The 17,623-nt window shown below is 34.1% G+C and overlaps 1 protein-coding gene across 1 annotated transcript in view; it reads right to left on the reverse strand.

The window, feature by feature from the left end:
* HBS1L (HBS1 like translational GTPase) overlaps positions 1-17,623 on the reverse strand; it is a 76,293-nt gene that overhangs the window by 26,460 nt on the left and 32,210 nt on the right. The window contains exon 5 of the mRNA XM_063097239.1: positions 2,907-3,015. Coding sequence (XP_062953309.1) covers positions 2,907-3,015 — 109 coding nt within the window. The remainder of the gene's footprint in view (positions 1-2,906; positions 3,016-17,623) is intronic.

Here is a 17,623-nt window from a genome sequence, read left to right on the forward strand (position 1 = left end):
TAGGAAAAAAATTTAGTATGTGGAAAATGTTCCCATACTTGTAAAGGATTCTAGCAGGCTAAATGAAGTAAAATCAAATGCAGGCTATAATTTGAACCATTTATTTGAATGACCACAGCCAGTTCCAAAACCCAAACACAACAACTCTGCACTTAGAGGAGTGAAAAAAAACTACAAATTACAATAAAAGTATTCTACCAGAATGACAAAACGTAGGCTCACATTCCAATCAGACCTGGGAGAAACTACAATCTCTGGCTTCAAATCTTTTTGTTTTTAGCTACAGAATCTTTTCTTCAGAGGAAAGCTTATAATGAATCTAATACGGAAAACAGACACAAGCAGACCAGCTATAGTTGACAGAATAGGCAGGGGCTTGAGCCCAGCTCGCCCACTAATCCAGGCAGCCCTGAGAAGGGTTGTTTGGCATAGGAAAGGGTTCCCAAAACATACAACTGACTTTATAATTTCATTTCCAATTCAACAACATGAAAGGTGTGTTTTTCTCTTGCTTTCAGGTTAACATTCCGTTTCAAGTGGGTCTTAGGTAAACTGCAAATTAATTCACTAAAATTGTATAATACTAGAGAGAAGTGACCAAAGTAATTAGAAAAGTGTCCTAGGAAAGTTCGTACTTAATAAAAACTTCTGAATATTATGAAATAAAATTCAATGTTTTAAGATTTGAGAAGTCTCTAATATGAGGTCTAGAAATGACCATTCTGGATTCAGGCCTATAATTACTGACTGGTATGAATGAAAGAATAAGTTAGTTGAATTTTTTTCAGGTGATTTCTGGTATAATTTTGAAACTTTATTTAATATTACAAAATGACTAGTCTATTTTTTAAAAAACCATTTTCCCAAAGTGGGACTATTTATACATGAATCTACAGGTTTAATCTTTCTTCTTAAATTCAATACTTAGAAACTAATATTTCAGATTTAAAAGCTTAAACTTAGAGTATTTGATCTATGTGCTATACTCTAGGCATTTTTACTTACATGTATCTTCTACAGAGATATTTACTGTTTTTAATATTAGCAAAGAAAAAGTTTGCTGTTTTAGCTCCTTCCAAGCAATGCATTATCCATTTTTTTATAAGACACCATTGAGAATCACACTATGATCCTGAAATCTTGACTCAAAAGTGTTTCATTATGTTTGTGTGTTTTCTTGAGACTAAACCAGAATAGCCTAATTATTATATCTATTTTAAATCTCAAAAAAAATTGTATGGAAGTATAGCTTGGTTGGCCTTGAGCTCTAATAAGCATTTCTTAGTATTTCAATCTGTAACTACAGAACTTTCACATTCTGATGACTTTTCCCATAGGGCCACATCAAAATGTAGGCTCAAGGCTATATTTTTACCTTTATACTACTTCCAAGTTTATTTTTAAAATAATAAGTATCTCTCCAAGGACTCTGATCAATAAATATTTAAAAGACTATTCTGTGAAAGGAATTCAGTGGAGAACAATAATGGTCTCTGTCCCCATGAAGCATATAATTTTGTAAAATTCCGAAAGATGCAGAATGCACTTATAAAGTACAGAGTTGGGTTTTCAAGAATTATTTACTTGTATTGACTATTTTTAATTTTTTTATCATTTATTACCCATTATTTTTATAATTATTCACTTAGATAACTATGCATTTACTTTTAATATAGTGATTTGGGCTTATTTGCATGTTGCTTTCTAAGACTTCAGCAACCTTTTGCATTAAGATTACAAAAGCTTTAGATCAAGGAATTGTGTACAATTTTATTTCTCTCTCTCACTGGAAATAATCGAATAAAATTAAATGGCACTCAAGACATAAGGATAAAAAGAGCATTTATGATTCTGACAACACAACCCAATTCAGAGAGAAGAAAGACATACATTAAGCTTTTTGTGACTGGATCAGAATTCAAAATTATTTTAATGGGCTAAAGTTAACAAGATACAAATTAACTTTTTCATTCATCCAATCATGCAACTAATGTATACTGAATGCCTACTATGTCCTAGACACAGTCCTTGCCCTCACTAAATTTGAAATCTAGTGAATAAAGTCTTGCTTTTATAAAATCCAAAAATTAAATTAAGTGTTCATTAAGATTCTTCCCAACCAAAACTCATGATACTTCCATTAATCTAGATAAAAGAATGCTATAAGGGAGAAAAAATAAGGCTGCTGAGTTTATGTTTCTTGAAGTTTAAAAAAACCCCTCTATTGTTTATATCTGATAACAGTGTTTCTTTTCTATCTTTTTGGCACACAAAATACATATAATTTCTAAGTAATAGATTTAGGGAATGATTAAAAAATCTGAAAAATTTTAAAGAGGTTAAAAATTAATATTTTCAAACTGTATTTTTGAGCTTCAAGTAAGTCACTTCTCTTGCCTATAAAAACTCCTGGAAGAATTCTAGAAACTATGATATGAAAGATCACATGAACACTACAAATGTATGACTTACTACCATTTTTCATTAGATATTTGAAATTCTAGGTATGTTTCATTTTACATGTCTTTGCGACAATGATCCATTTTATTCAACATGAAAATCTAAAAGAGTTTAAAGATATTTTAGTTATTAAAAAATGTAATTAATGATTCCATAATTCACTGGTTACATGTAATTCTCAAACCCTGCTTGCCTACACCACCTAGCGGTATAAGAATTCCCTCTCACAGCACTAGAGGTGTTTTATGTTAAATAAATTATTTAATTTATGTGAGGAAACTGACGGTGAGATAAAGTAAATAATACACATAGATAAGGCTAATTTCTCAACCCCTTCTCTTTGTACTATGTTATACTGAGGACATATGATACTTAAATGCAAACTGATTAATAGGAGACAATACCAGTTTCAAAAAAGGGGGGGAAAGAAAGATTTAAAATCTTACCCAGGCACTTCAAATCCCATAGTTTGCTTCTTTCCAGATACAGTCATTTTAGCAACTTTTGGCACAATTTCAGATTCACTTCGAGATGACTGGGAACCTACTGATTTTCCTAATAAAGTAAAATATAAAACGTTAATTATTTAAAGTTGATTTATAGAAGTATATGTTACATATCATGTAAATTATAGATTATGATAACTTTCACAGAATTCATTTATTTATAAACACAAATTTTTTTCTCAAAAAATTATTTAGTGAGATATAAAAATGATGAAAGAAATTCTTCTATCACCCTATTCTGGGAAATCCCCTATTGTCAGGGCTCTTCTATGCTTAACCTACACCAAATCTCTTCCTAATTTTGAACTGACTGTTAAGTTTCAGTATTAAGAGGTCACAAGGTGGTTTCTGCTATGAACTTTGTTCTGACACTATACCTAGACCCTATACCTCCCTCTCCTACCACACCCTTTCACAATACTAAAATTGTCTGGTCAGTTAGCAGATGGCTAAACTATTTATAATCCTGTGAGTTTTATGAACTGATGAACATGCTGAATGTCTGCTGAATTGTGCTGGAATACTGTATATATTTTACCTGCATACAACAATAGACTTAGTAAGATATCTGTATCTGATACCTACAAAGAATATGGGGGAAAAGGTCAATGTAGAAAAAATGAATTAAAAACATGAAGGAGAATAAATTATGAGCTAGATTAAAGTAAGATTTTTATGCATTTGATCCTTTTATAATAATTCACTGAGTTTTTTTAAATGTATATTTACAATTTTTATATAAAGTACCATCAGGATTAGGTCCACATAAAACTATGCAAAATGCATGTGCTACACTGGTAAATATATATACAGAAACTACTAAAAAAATTAGAAAAGATAAATTAATGAACAGAATTCATTCAAAATGTTTGGTATTTGCCTACTATATGCCAGGCACTATGCTGAAAATATAATGGTAAACAAGAGCAGACACAATACTTATGCCAAGGGAGCTTACAGTCTAGTGGGGAAAACATACTAAATGATTTTAAAAATTTAAAATTAAAAACTATTACTAGTGTTATAAAGATTTGTATATGGTGCCATGAGATTTAATGATAGGACACATGAATTACAGAGCTTCCTTAAGAAAGTGAGAATTGGAGCCAAGATGCAAAAAAATGAGTAGAAATTAACTATAGAAAGGAAGAACATTCCAGAGAGAACAGCTTATATAACAGCTCTGCTGCAGGAAGAAGCATGGTACTTCAAAGGAAGTGAAAGCAGAAGGGAAGCTAAGTGAAGCTGGAGACGTGAGCAGGGCCAGCTTAGGTCATAGCAAAGATCCTAATGTTTGTTCTAACCAACAAAATGAGGTAATCAAGTAGGGGAAAGGAGAAAAAGAGAGAGGAGGATAAAGTACAGATCAACATTTGAAACAACCACTTTGGGGATGGAAACATCATGAGATTGAGACATATTAGGAATTTGGACCATATGAGACTTCCAAAAGGGAATGTCAAGTAGGTAGTTGAACATATCAGTCAAGTTTGAAGGAGAGCTGGAGTATATTTGTGATTCATCAGCACATAATTGGTCGTTGAAGACATAGACATAAGTGAGATCACCAAGGGAGTGAGTATAGGTAAGAGAAATGGTCCTAGGACAAAGCCCTGGAAGAACTCTACCATTTAACCTCAAGATGAGCCTGCAAAAAAGGTGAAGGCTAGCCAGCAGAGGGTGGTGTCAAGGAAGCTAAGGGAAGACAGTGTTTGATGGAGTTGGTTTCACCAGGATCTGAAACTGCTGGTCAACTTTGATGAGAAGTGAAAACATTCACTGGTGACAAGATCACTTTAGAGAAGTGAGGGAAGTAAATGCCAGAATGGGTTTAAAAATATAGGAAAGGTCAGAATACAGAGGCAGAAGTACATGTCCACTACCTCTTATCAATAATTTCAAAATCCAAAAGCAGTGAAATATTAAGGTTTTGTTTTTGCTTTTTTAATAACTCATTTGGAAGTAAAATGTGGAAGTGGACTGAGGTAAGGCTATTTATCTATAACCTTTGTTTATCTGACTTATGGTGAAAAGCTACATATACATTTCAGGGCAAAAATAGCAATGTGTTTAATTACAGGGTACTGCTCCACAACCCAGTGGAGCTATTATACCACAGATGATATGTACATGTTAATGCTTTTCTAGATCCAAAAAATTCTGAATTCTGAATCAAATCTGGCCCCAATGACTTTAGATAAGGAATTGTATATGTATAAACACAACTCTTTTTAAAAGTTTGGCTGGAAAGGGAAGAATGTGGTACAATGATGGTAGAAGGGGACTGTGGGATCAAGCTGATGGAGAAGACAAAATTGAGAGGTATTGGTTGAATATATTAGGAATAGGAAAAGAGAGGTAGAAAGTGAACTAAGATAGGAGAAAGGCTCTTTTAGCACAATAGAAGACAGCTTTGTATGGTTAGGGGCTGGAAGATGAAAATTCCTAATGGATGGCTTCTATTTTCTCCACAATATAGCAGCTAGTTACCTGCTGAGACTGAAAGTGGACAGTGAAAGTAAAAAGATTTGAGAAGTGAATAAGGTTTTCAATAATTGTCGCAGAAAGGAGGATGAGTTGGACATAAAAATTAGGGGACTTGCTGGACAGTATTGAGGGCCCATTTCAGATGTGTGATAATGAATTTATAGTGGAATCAATCTGCCTTTCTGTGTTACTTTCTCTAGCAATGTTCAGCCATTTAGGAAAAGGCACTGAGAAGGCATTAACTGCTTCATTCAGAGTTAAGGAACAAGGAGAAAGCGACAGGTGCAAGGAGAAAGCAACAAGGCAGTTGATAGATACTAGCCAAAGAAAAAAAAAGTATTAAAATTATAAATCATGAAATCTAAGCTAGATTTAAAAAACAAAATGACAAAGGAAGAGTGGTGATGCATCAGGAGGAAGTAGAGGGGTCTATGGGTCAAGAAAGATCATGGTATGAGAAGCACACTAGAAGTGGTTGTGGTCAGAATGGCATGTGTGATATTAGTGATTTTCAAGGAGGAAATTATAATGAATTGCTGATGAGAGGAAAAGGTCACTGGAAATGAGGAAGTCAAGGAACTAAAAGTCCAAGGTGTTGGATTTGTTGGTGTTTTTTCCATATATATGCACAAGTAAGTTATGATCATGAAGAGCTTAGGTTGAAGAAGAAAATTGTAAGGCAGCTGCTAAAGCCTTTGGTGAATAAGAAAAAGTGGCCATGAGGTTGTTCAGTAGATGACAGCAGTAAGAACTAACAAAAGGCTGGTTCAGGAAAAAGACAAGAACTTCAAAGGAGCAGAAATTGGGGACGGGCAGGGAACTGGAAGAAAAACGATGTTGGAAAGGCAGGAAAGAGATCAAAGCTGACCTTCCAGGCTCTGAGGTTTGAAAGGATATAAATGAAGCAAGGCAGTGGAAAAAACACTAGTAGAACAGATTGAGAATTATAAAGGAGTTGGCTTTTCATGAAAAAAGCAATTCCTAGAGTTACAGCAAAGAGGGAGAGGAGTGAGAGGTGAGTGAGGGGAAACCGAAGAATACTTACAGCACTGTCATCATGATGATTGGGTGGGCACGCATGTGTGCATGTGTGTGCGTGCGTGCGTGCGTGCGTGCGTGCGTGCGTGCGTGTGTGTGTGTGTGTGTGTGTGTGTAGGTAGAGAGAGACATCTGACTGATTAAAACAAACAAAAAAAGGCATGGTAGATTTTGGCCTCTGTCAAAAGAATAAGGGGGAAAAAAACCCTAAAAGCCATAAAAACGTCTCAATCCAGGCTCTACAGGACTAATTCCAACTTCCCATTAAGCTTCATTTTTAATATCTTCCAACCGTCTTGCATGTAAAAAATTTCTTGACCCATTTATATATACATTTAGGACACTGAAATGCTGTAATTTTGACTTAAGTGGGTGGGTCACAAAATGGCATTAAAGGCCTCCAGGCATAAAGAAAATCACGATGGGATAGTGCAAAATTTCTGGAGATGAAATAAAGATTACTTTTCTTTTTGGTGACATCAAATCTAAGATGCAACATTTCAAAGATTTGGTTATTTAAGTGAAAAAGTAGAGGGGAAAAGTCTAGTATTATGGATATGAATACCACCCATTAAAACAGTGGTTCTTAAACCTTTTTCCCAATCACGTACCCCGCTCCCCCTTAAAAAGCTAATAAAAACCATGTGACATTCCTGACAGAAAAATGCACACAGACAAAATTTTGCATGCTATTATTTCAAGGAATTCAATAAGTTCAATTCTAGAACTCTCCCTTTGAGAGATAACTTTGGCTCAGGCTATCTTGGAAATATGTTAATTCAAATTAATGGTGCTATCCACATTCAAAGGAAAACATACATTCAGTAAATTATCCACTGAGCTATTGTTGACAGCAATGTGATGTACTTCACTTATCCAACCACACTACAAAGTTCCCCTCATAACTAGCATCATGCTGGAAGGCACAGGTCAGAAATGAACTAATAACTAAAATAAGCAGTCACTGATCAATAAAAGATACATAAATAAGTATTCAAATCTATCATTTAAAAAAAATATTTACTATGTTCTCCCATCTTCCCCAACCAACTGGAAATTCATTCACTGTATAATAATCCCCAAAAATTAAGCACTAAATTTTCAGTTAAGACCCAAAATATGGCAGTTAGAAATAAGTACTGGATGAAAAAAATAGAGCTTTGATTCTGGTCCCTGCCTTGCACGAATTAGCTGTTTCCTTACAGCTTAAACAGTTCATTTAATTTCATTAATTTCAGTCTCCTCTGAAGTTTTATAAGTATTAAGTACCTACTTCATATAACGAAGTGAATTAAATGATTTCTAGCTCTGTGAATGTATGTGTCTGACTCCCAAACCACTAAGATATCCTTTAAGTCAAACAGCCCACTGTGAGGTAAAAGTAAAATGTGTTATTCCAAAAGACAATTATCAATGTCCTCTCCCAAGTCATGCAAAACCTTCCCACCAAATCATGATCACTCAGAAAAAATACATTTTGAAGATTCATGTATTAGTGATTAGCATTGTCTCTAGTAGAACAGAAAAGAATTGCTCATCTTTTACAGTTTTCATTCAGACGAAGTAACAGCTACCTGATTGATCATCTTATTTTAAAGACAAACAAGGGACAAAGAAGATAAGTGACTTCCCCTTAATGGCAGGGCATGCACTTAAACCAAATTACCTCAGCCGCCTGTCGAGTTCACCTTTCTCATACTCTAAGGTCTCTGTAGCAAAGCATAATTAGGAACTACCTTCTTTTGTCCCTAGTGGTTACCCCTTCATGAGCTGCTTTTTCCAGGTCTCCATTGCTTCCTTTCTAGGACTAAGATCTAAATAGAAGTCTAGGTTTTCTCTTGAACGTGAACTAATCTAGATCTCTTATCCCGAAGATCTTTTTTCAATGTATATTCCTTCATAAAGGATGCAGTTAGATCTTTCTAGTATCACACAATTGTTACAGACTCTTGCTGAATTTAATAAAACTCTCTGTTTGCAAATCCACGATTTGCTGTCTTCTGACTCATTCCTTTGATCTGCAAGCACATTCAATATCAGACTACCTCGTTGAGGGCAGGAAATGCTTAGAACATGACACAGTGCTCTGCCCATAATAAGCACTCAATAAATACAGTTTAATGATTAACCTCGATGGGTTTAAATTTTGGAACTGCAAGTTGACCTCTACTGTCTTTATAAGTTATCTTAGATCTCTTCTTCAGTCAATAACCTCCTTGACTCTTTAACACCTACTTGCACTTAGTACCAGCCACATCCAAAGGTTTACAAATATGGATTCTAGACAGCCAACTTGGTACTTGCCATGGGCACTCTCATACGCTCTTCTGCTGGGTGCTTTATATTGTCTTTTATCTTCATACCAACCATAGAGAATAGGTATAATTATTCCTACTTTACTTCAGAGAAACTGAGGTTCAGAGAGACTGATTTGCCACAGGCATACAATCTTGGCCTGTGACGTGGCTATTAAAAAAAAAAAAAGATATGAATCACATGGTGGTTATACTCAAAGAGCTTATACACTATTCTAAGAGAAAGTTATAAAAGCTGCAGAGAAAAGATGAGGTATAGAGACAATAAGCAAAAGAAATTCAAAGTAGGTGCCTGAGTTATTGACTGAAGTTATGGAAGCCTTAACAAATGAAATGAGATCTGACCTAAAAATAAACAAAGAGGATGCAAAAACAACATAAGAAAAAGCATATGTAGGGATCAATGGGGAAAAATTCTGAAAAAGACTGGGCAGTGATCAATAAACTTTTAAAAACTATGTAATTGAGGCTTTAAATGAAAGGCCCTTTTTTAAAAAAAGATCTTTTATAGATTTATGTTCAAGGACTCCTTTTCTCATTTATAAATAGAAAGTAAAACAGAAGTAGTATTAAATATCCTTATGAAGGACAATTACCAAAACAAGACAAAAAATAACAAATGCTGGTGAGGATGGGGAGGGGGGAGGAACTCTGCTACATTGCTGGAGGGAGTGTAAACTGTTACAGCCACTGTGGAAAACAGTATGCAAGTTCCTCAGAGAACTAAAAATAGATCTGCCCTATGACCCACCTATCTTACTGCTGGGTATATACCCAAAGGAAACGAAATCAATATATCAAAAAGACACCTGCACTCTCATGTTCATCACAGCACTATCCCCAATAGCCAAGAGATGGAATCAACCTAAATGCCCATCAATGGATGAATGGGAAAAAAAACTGTGATATATATACACAATGGAATACTACCCATCTATTTAAAATATGACATTCTATCCTTTGCAACAAAATGTATGGAACTGGAAACCATCATGTTGAGTGAAGTAAGTCAGGCACAAAAAGACAAATACTGCATGATATCACTCATCCATAGAATCTAAAAAATATTAAAAGTGGTTCTCATAGAAGTAGAGAGTAGAATATTGGTTATTAGAGATGGGGGGGCAGGAGGAGGAAAGAAAAATGGTGGATAATGGATACAAAACTATGCTATGTACCGAGTAAATCACTGTGCAATATATGCATGTATTGAAAGAACCCACTATAACCCACAAATATATACGAATAATTGTGAAAATATTTTTTAAAAATTAAAAAAATATATATTCTTAGGAAGGACAATTACCAAAACTGTTTAGAAATGGGGAGGGCCATGTTGAGATTACGTAAGAGAAAAACCATAGAAACTTACTTGTGATGATAATTTCACCATAAAATAAATTTCCATGTTTCATCATTCTATAATTCCTTCACTTTTTCCAAGTGAGTAATAAGGCATTCCCCAACCTTCAGCCCTAGGATCCTATTTACATTCTACAGTTATCTTCTACCCAAGAGAAAGCAATTCTCACTAGTCTAGTATGGCTAGAAATTGAGGGCTCTGCCACCAGAAAACTCACCTTGACCTAGTCATCAAATACTCCAGAGACTGAGTTTACCCCATCTGCAAAATGTACCCATCTACATCACAATGATGTTGTAATATACATTATAAACGTGAAAGCATTAAAAACTATTCTCAAGCAAAACTAGAAAATCTGACCTTTATTCTCTGAAATTATCTTATCATTACTTATAAAATAATATCGTTGGAATGTCTCTTAAATCAAAAATAACTGCTGGAGTTTGTGGTTAACACACATTTCCTGCATTATTTTTAATTTGACTGGATATTTTGCACCCATTAACCTCTTTTAGTTTTTAAGTGATTTTAGGTGATAATAGGATCAAGAAGTGTCAGAATAAACATGCACCTAGCCATAGACAGTAACACAAAGTACCTTACTTTGGCTAGAACCCAGTGTTTTTATTTGCTTAAGTGTCCTGGAAACAAGTTTCAAGAGTATATAACAGAAAAATAATGATCTAGAAGTACAAATCCAATGGGGACTATTTTGGGGGGAAATTTGCCAAGGTGATGCTGAAGTTCATCTGGAAGAGTAAATGTGAGAAAATGACCAATAAAATTTTTAAATTAAGAATAATGGTAGGGGACCTGAACTACCAGATATCAAGACCTACTATAAAGCTGAAGTAAAGTAAATTAAAATGTGGTAATGGCACAAGAGTAGCTCAATCAACTAGAACAGTGCATCTGCAAATAGAAATGAATAGGAATTGAGTATGTGGAGAAATATATAGGAATAGGAGTATAGACATTACATGTAATTATAAACAGAAATTCACTATATGCAGATGTGTTTCAAATCAGTGAGAAAAGGATGGGTTATTCAACACACTGTACTGGGAATACTGGCAATTCATTTAAGGAAAAGACTCTATATGTCTATAGTGTATCATATATAACTTTCTCATGGATTGAAAATATGAACATAAAGCAAAAAGAAAAAACATAAAAATATATTTATAATTTTCAGGTAAGGAAGACTGACAAAACTGATATAAAAATTTTAAAATTTCTCCCTGATTAAAGATACCACAAATGAACACAAAGTATGTGGGAAAACTATAAGCATTCCTACAAACCAACAAGAAAAAACAACTCAGAAAAAGAAAGTGAGCAATAAATAGATTAGGTGAATAAACACAAGTCAAAAATAAATGTGGCAGAGGAAAGGGAAGAAGGGAATGGGAGAGGGAGTGAAAAGAGGAGATGGAAGAGGGAGACAGAAGGGAAGAAGGGAGTAGGAGTAAGCAGAAGTGTTTCTACTTTTTCATAAGAATCTAGAGTTGCCAAGGGAAAGGGAAAGGAGAGCACTATCTGACAATGTTGGCAAGAGTGCAGCCTGGTAAAACCTTTGGCAGAGAGAAATTTGATAAAATCAAAAATGTTACTATGTACACTGTATTTCTGAGAATGTGGTCTACACGACTGTGCAACAATTATGAACAAGATTATTTACTGTGTTGTTGTATGTAATGGCAAAAAACCCCACAAAATTGTAGATGCACATCATAAAGGAATAGTTAAATGGATTATGATGCATCCAAACAATGGAATATAGCAGTATACTACGGATATAGAAGACCTATATGCATAAAAAGATAACCATGACCCACCAAGTGGAAAATACAATTGCAATATTATATAGCAATGATCCTACAGCCCTACGTTATTGGCATTAAAAAGCCCCCCAAAATTTAAGTGAGCTTTTAAAAGTGATTCTTCTAGGCAGTGATACTAGGAAAGAGAGGAAGTGACAGGTGACTTTCATTTCAAACTTTATATACTTCTATGCTACAATGACTACATATTATTTTTATAATAAAAAATATTCTTAAGTGCAAGGTAAAAACTAGAAAGAAATTGTAAATGTGACTTCTTTGGTTTCTTTGGTTTTTTTGGCAGTTGGCCAGGACTTCCTTGAACATGTATCTTCTTACTAGATAAGAATTTCATGGTAATTCAGATTTTCACATATCAGATTCTCTAAATATCATTAGCTATTATCTGAATATCAGATACTCTAAAGTAGGACTTCTCAACCTTGGCACTACTGACATTTTGAATGGGAAAATCCTTTATTTTGGGGGCTGTCCTCTGAGTTGTAAGATGCTTAGCAGCATCCCCAAAAGGTCTCCAGCTATTGCCAAATGTCCATTGTGGAACAAAATTGCCTCCAGTTGAAAAGTTCTCATAAGAGTTATTAGCAAAAGAATTAAATACACACATACAACCACCACCTCAAATACATACATCACCTCCTACCCTCATCCTCTTGCCCACAAAAACCAGCAATTCTTAATTCTTTTCCTATCTATCCAAGCTTGAAACTGCAATGTCATTTTTTTTCTGATTCCCCTTTTTCCCCCAACCTTTATCTAATCAATGAACTTTTTCCTCATATATTTCTTTTTTGTTTATTTGTTTGGGGCAGCTGGCTGGTAGGGGGACCCAAACCCGTGACCTTGCAGAAAAAATAAATAAATAAGAGAAAAGGAGATCAGGCAGCCTGACACAATGCATACAACTGCCGAGAGACCAGCATGGCTGGTACACAAGGAAGGAGATTAAGTGGTGAGATATAAGGTTGGAAAAGCAGTTTTTAGGGCCATGTGTAACATTTAGGGCACTTGATTTTGAAATATAAAAAGAGCCTCTGAAAGTATTTAACCACTGAAGTGACATATCATATTGTGCTTTTAAAACTTACTCTGACCACCAATGGAAAATGAATTGTGGAGGCAAGACTGAAGAGACAGGAGTTAAAAAATTGTTGTAATAATACTTGGAATCATTGGTACCTGAATAGATGAAGGTGGTGAGAGAAAGAAGAGTCCCCAGATTTTCTGCCAAAGAAGAAATGGGGGATGGTGGTGCCATTAACAAATGGGGAATATCTTCCAGGGAACTAAGAAAGTCTGCTGGTGAGGATCTTGCTTCTTTTGGACGGCCCCTTCACACAATGCAAAATATAGCAGTTCACAGAGAAACTGCTTCTTCCTCCTAAATAGATGGGGACTGCCACCAAAGATTTTATTTTATTAAACAATGTTTACATACTTTCTTGGGTCTTTACAGTTTTCCAAGTAATATTATAACATGTTCTTAGCACTGGAGACACAAAGATGTTTTCAGGAGGCTTTCATTCCCCCAGATATGATGGACATCAAGATAGACAAGATGGAAAGAAAACAGAGACAGGGAAATGAAGAGAAAAGCACAATGACTGCAGTTGAACAAATACTATAATACAGGAAATTAATAAGTGGGGACAGGCAAGAAAGACAATTTATTAATAGAACATGGTGACAAATGTTAGGAAGGCAAAAAATGGGACTTTAAATGACTGCTAAGACTCTAATCCAGATGCTGATAATGAATACAGACACATCAAGTGTGAGATTCCTTCAAGAAACATAGATAGAAATCCACAGAAACAGCTGGATAACCAGGTTTACACAACAAAAGAAATGTGAGTGCTATTAAAACACATGAAGCACTCAAGACCTAGACAGCTAACAGAAAATGAAGGGTGAGAAGGCAGCCAAAGAAGGAACTCTAATACTCAATAAAGGAGGAGGCAGAAAATAAGTATTCACCTCCTTGTGGAGTCCTTACATGGAACTGAGATTCATACATCATGCAATTTGGGGGGCCATATTTTAGGGGCCATTTGGTCCAGTCCATCAGCTTACAAATGAAAATTAAAGTAAATTTCCAAAGACCACATGGCTGATTAATGGAACTTTTGCTCTTTTCTCCAGGCTGCTTCCAAGGCACCCTCCCCTTTCCACTCCGTGTGTCATCTGGCTGTACCTCCTAAGGACCTAATGGAAATGGTGTTCTCAAGATGACCGAACCAGGGTCATTTTGAAGTTAAGTGTACACAAAAACTGCTAAACAAGTGCTTCTAGAAAATGTTAATGCTTTGTTCATTTAATAATTTTGTGAGATCAGTGAGGCTAATTATCACTAATACCTACTCAGATATTTCTGAATAAAAGTTAATGTTAAAATCAATTATTATGAGAAGCACAGGGACATCCTTGCTCCTCCCCTTTTGTAAATGATCCTTACTTGGAGACACTGATGCCGATAAGTGTTGTATCTCTCAGGAGTCCTGGGACAGAAAAAAAAAAATTGAGAACTACTTATCTGGTGTAAAATTGATATTATATATGAAGCAAGGCTCATGTAAATTAAACAATTTGTCCATGCCAGTTTAAGATTCTTTACAAATTATAACCACCTATCTCTTGTTGACTGGTTTCCTAACTAAAAAGATGTTTGAAGACCTGCCTTAAGTCAGGAAACTAGTTCAGACAACCTTTTAGGTTCATTCCTTTATAATGCTAATTTTAAAAATAACTACTTAGCTTATACACAAAGGTTTGTGTTTTTTCTTTTGCATAAAATCCACAACTAGAAATATTACAATTTTAAAAAGTAAACCTGTTGCATTAAGAAATTTCACATTTGAGTAGTACCTATAAAAATGCAAAAACACTAGTACAGAACACTAGTTTTTGTTTTAAATTTATAAATGTCTTTATATATATATATATATATATTTTTTTTTTTTACTTCTAAGGTAGGCTTTTAATGCCTTTATAATTTTATGTTTTTCAAGTGTTTTCTGAATCAAATTGGGATCTAAAAATTGATTCCACATTTAAATATAAATATATAGATATAATGAAAAGAAGAAAATATAGGATACCAAATTATATGTACAATATAACCTTAATACCATAAAGGATAAAATGCACAGAGAAAAAAAAAACTGAAAGAAAATATGGTAAAACACAAACTATGATTGCTGTCTTTGGGTAAGAAAATCATGTGTGACTTTTTTTCATTTTTCTACATAATAAAGAATATATTACTTTGACATTGTGGAAGGCTGATTTGAAAGATTTCAAAAGGAGAAAAATTTTTTTATATTTATATAGTTTAGAAACATTCAATATAAATTCACAATAGACTTTTCGTGGGAGACAAATTCACAATTTGAAGTCATTCAGATCAAAACATCTTGAGTTTAAAAAACTTTTACGGTTATTTGAAAAAACAAAAAACAAAAAACCAGAGGTTTTCCAGGTAAGTGCACTTTTTGCCATTAATCATTATTTTTCCTATGAATGTTTCAATATGCCAGTACATATAGATAAACACACACACAAAAGTTAAGATTTTGAAAATTTCAAAGAAATCGACGTTAAATTTTCAATAGAAAACAACTACTTCAAATATAAAATCATTTCACTGAATCTAACTAAACATTTAAATTCTAGTTACAGAGGTATATTCAGAAAGTACACCAACGAGGCTACAAAGAATAAACCACTTCCTTTAATAGTATAGTTGCACTCACTGTGATTTAATCAGTATGAATTATTTTTTCACTTAAAACACCTTTATAGCATAACTTGCCTCATCATATCCATCGTGCAGCATCCATCTCCTATCACACAGAAGGAAAAAAAACCCAGAAAGATTCACTGGGACCAGATTCCAATTTTATGTAAATATTGCTGAGCCAGCAATTTTTTTTTAAATTTATTGAACAGAGTTTAACCTGTGCATTAGATTAGATTATATACCTTGAGATAGTATACACAAAATTTATAATCTAACACATGCAATGAATTTAAATTATGATATTATGACCATTCTATACCAATAAGAATTCTTGGTACTTCGAGAGTTAAGGAATAGGCCAGCATGGTGTCTCTAATAATTTTCCTTTAGAAAAAAAAAAAAGAGAAAGAACACTATTACATTTTATTTGTAAATATTTTTGCTGTGATTGAAAACTTGTTTGTTACACCAGAAATAGGACTACCTACAAAACAAAGCCTTTTTACTTTACAGAATGAAATAGTAGCATTAAAAAAAAAAAAAAAAAAAAAACCACACAGACAGACACACGCACACACACACACGAAAATTACATTGGTGGTATTCGCCATTCTGCTCTAGGCCTTCTGTTTCACTTATTCTAAACTCACTCTCAGAGATCGCTGTATATCCCCATCTCCAGAATTATCTATCCTTGAGCCTGTCCCTACCAAATCATGTTAATAATTTCTGTCGTAAGCCTAGGCACAATAATACTATGGGTAAAGCTAACAAAGTATACTTGAGAAATACCTCCTTAACAATGCAGAACAATGAACATTTAATGAGCTTCTACTAGATGCCAAGAAGTGCTACAATGGCTTAATATATATGACCTCATTCAACTCACACCTACCCTAAAAAATAAGAACTATTATACCCTACTTTTGCAAACAAGGAAACTGTGGCATGTTGTTATGTAATTTGCTAAAGGTCACAAAGCTAGTAGTTGGTTCAGCTGGAATTAAATTCCAAGCAGTCTAACAAAAGTGCCTGTCCTCTTCTAAATTATTGTGGGAACAAGCAGTGAGAATCAACAACTTCTGGTAATAAAATCAGAAAAACACTGAACATGTGGGTAGAGGAGAAGGCTCAGAAGGAATAGAGATCTCATAGTATGCATGAGCTGAAATAAGAAAAAGGTCTACACGAACCTTGTTCAAAACTTCAAGAAAAGGTTCCAAACTTGTAAGAGATGGTAAATGAAAATTAAACTGTATTAATCAAATTTAAAAGTCATTAAATGTCATTAATATTCTCTTTATTTAGGGGCCAATTTACAGTTTTTAGTAACAATACAATGCACATACACAGGCCTTCTTAGATTCAACCTTACCCTTACTTCAACCTAATCTTCAATTTCTTTACTAAATTCTACCTTTGAGATTTTCAGAAACATGGCCTTAAAGACAGGGAAAGGCTACCACATTTGAATAATCCTAAGCAAATTTAAGTTTTAAAAAGATTTACAACAGATCGTTGTATATCTCCAGATACAATACTGTATCTCCAAATACCATCTTGAATGGTATTCATATATGGGACCAAGAGTTATTCCTAAGTGTTTTAAGAAGAGTTGGTAATGGCACCAATATCCAGAAATAACTCCATGCTAACGAATGTAATAAAATTTAAAGCCATTAGTAAAAGGAAAAAAGGGAAACTAACATTGTTTTAAGGGACTACTATATAGTAGATGCTGGGTTAAAGGATAAATCATCATTAACAGTCTGTCTCAGGTAGATAATATTATCACCATTTTAAAGAAGAAACCAAGTCTGAGAGAAATCCACTAACTCACCAAAGTCATGCAGACAGCAAATGGCAGAGGT

The sequence above is a fragment of the Cynocephalus volans genome, chromosome 5, assembly GCF_027409185.1.
Source record: "Cynocephalus volans isolate mCynVol1 chromosome 5, mCynVol1.pri, whole genome shotgun sequence".
Lineage (NCBI taxonomy): Eukaryota > Metazoa > Chordata > Mammalia > Dermoptera > Cynocephalidae > Cynocephalus > Cynocephalus volans.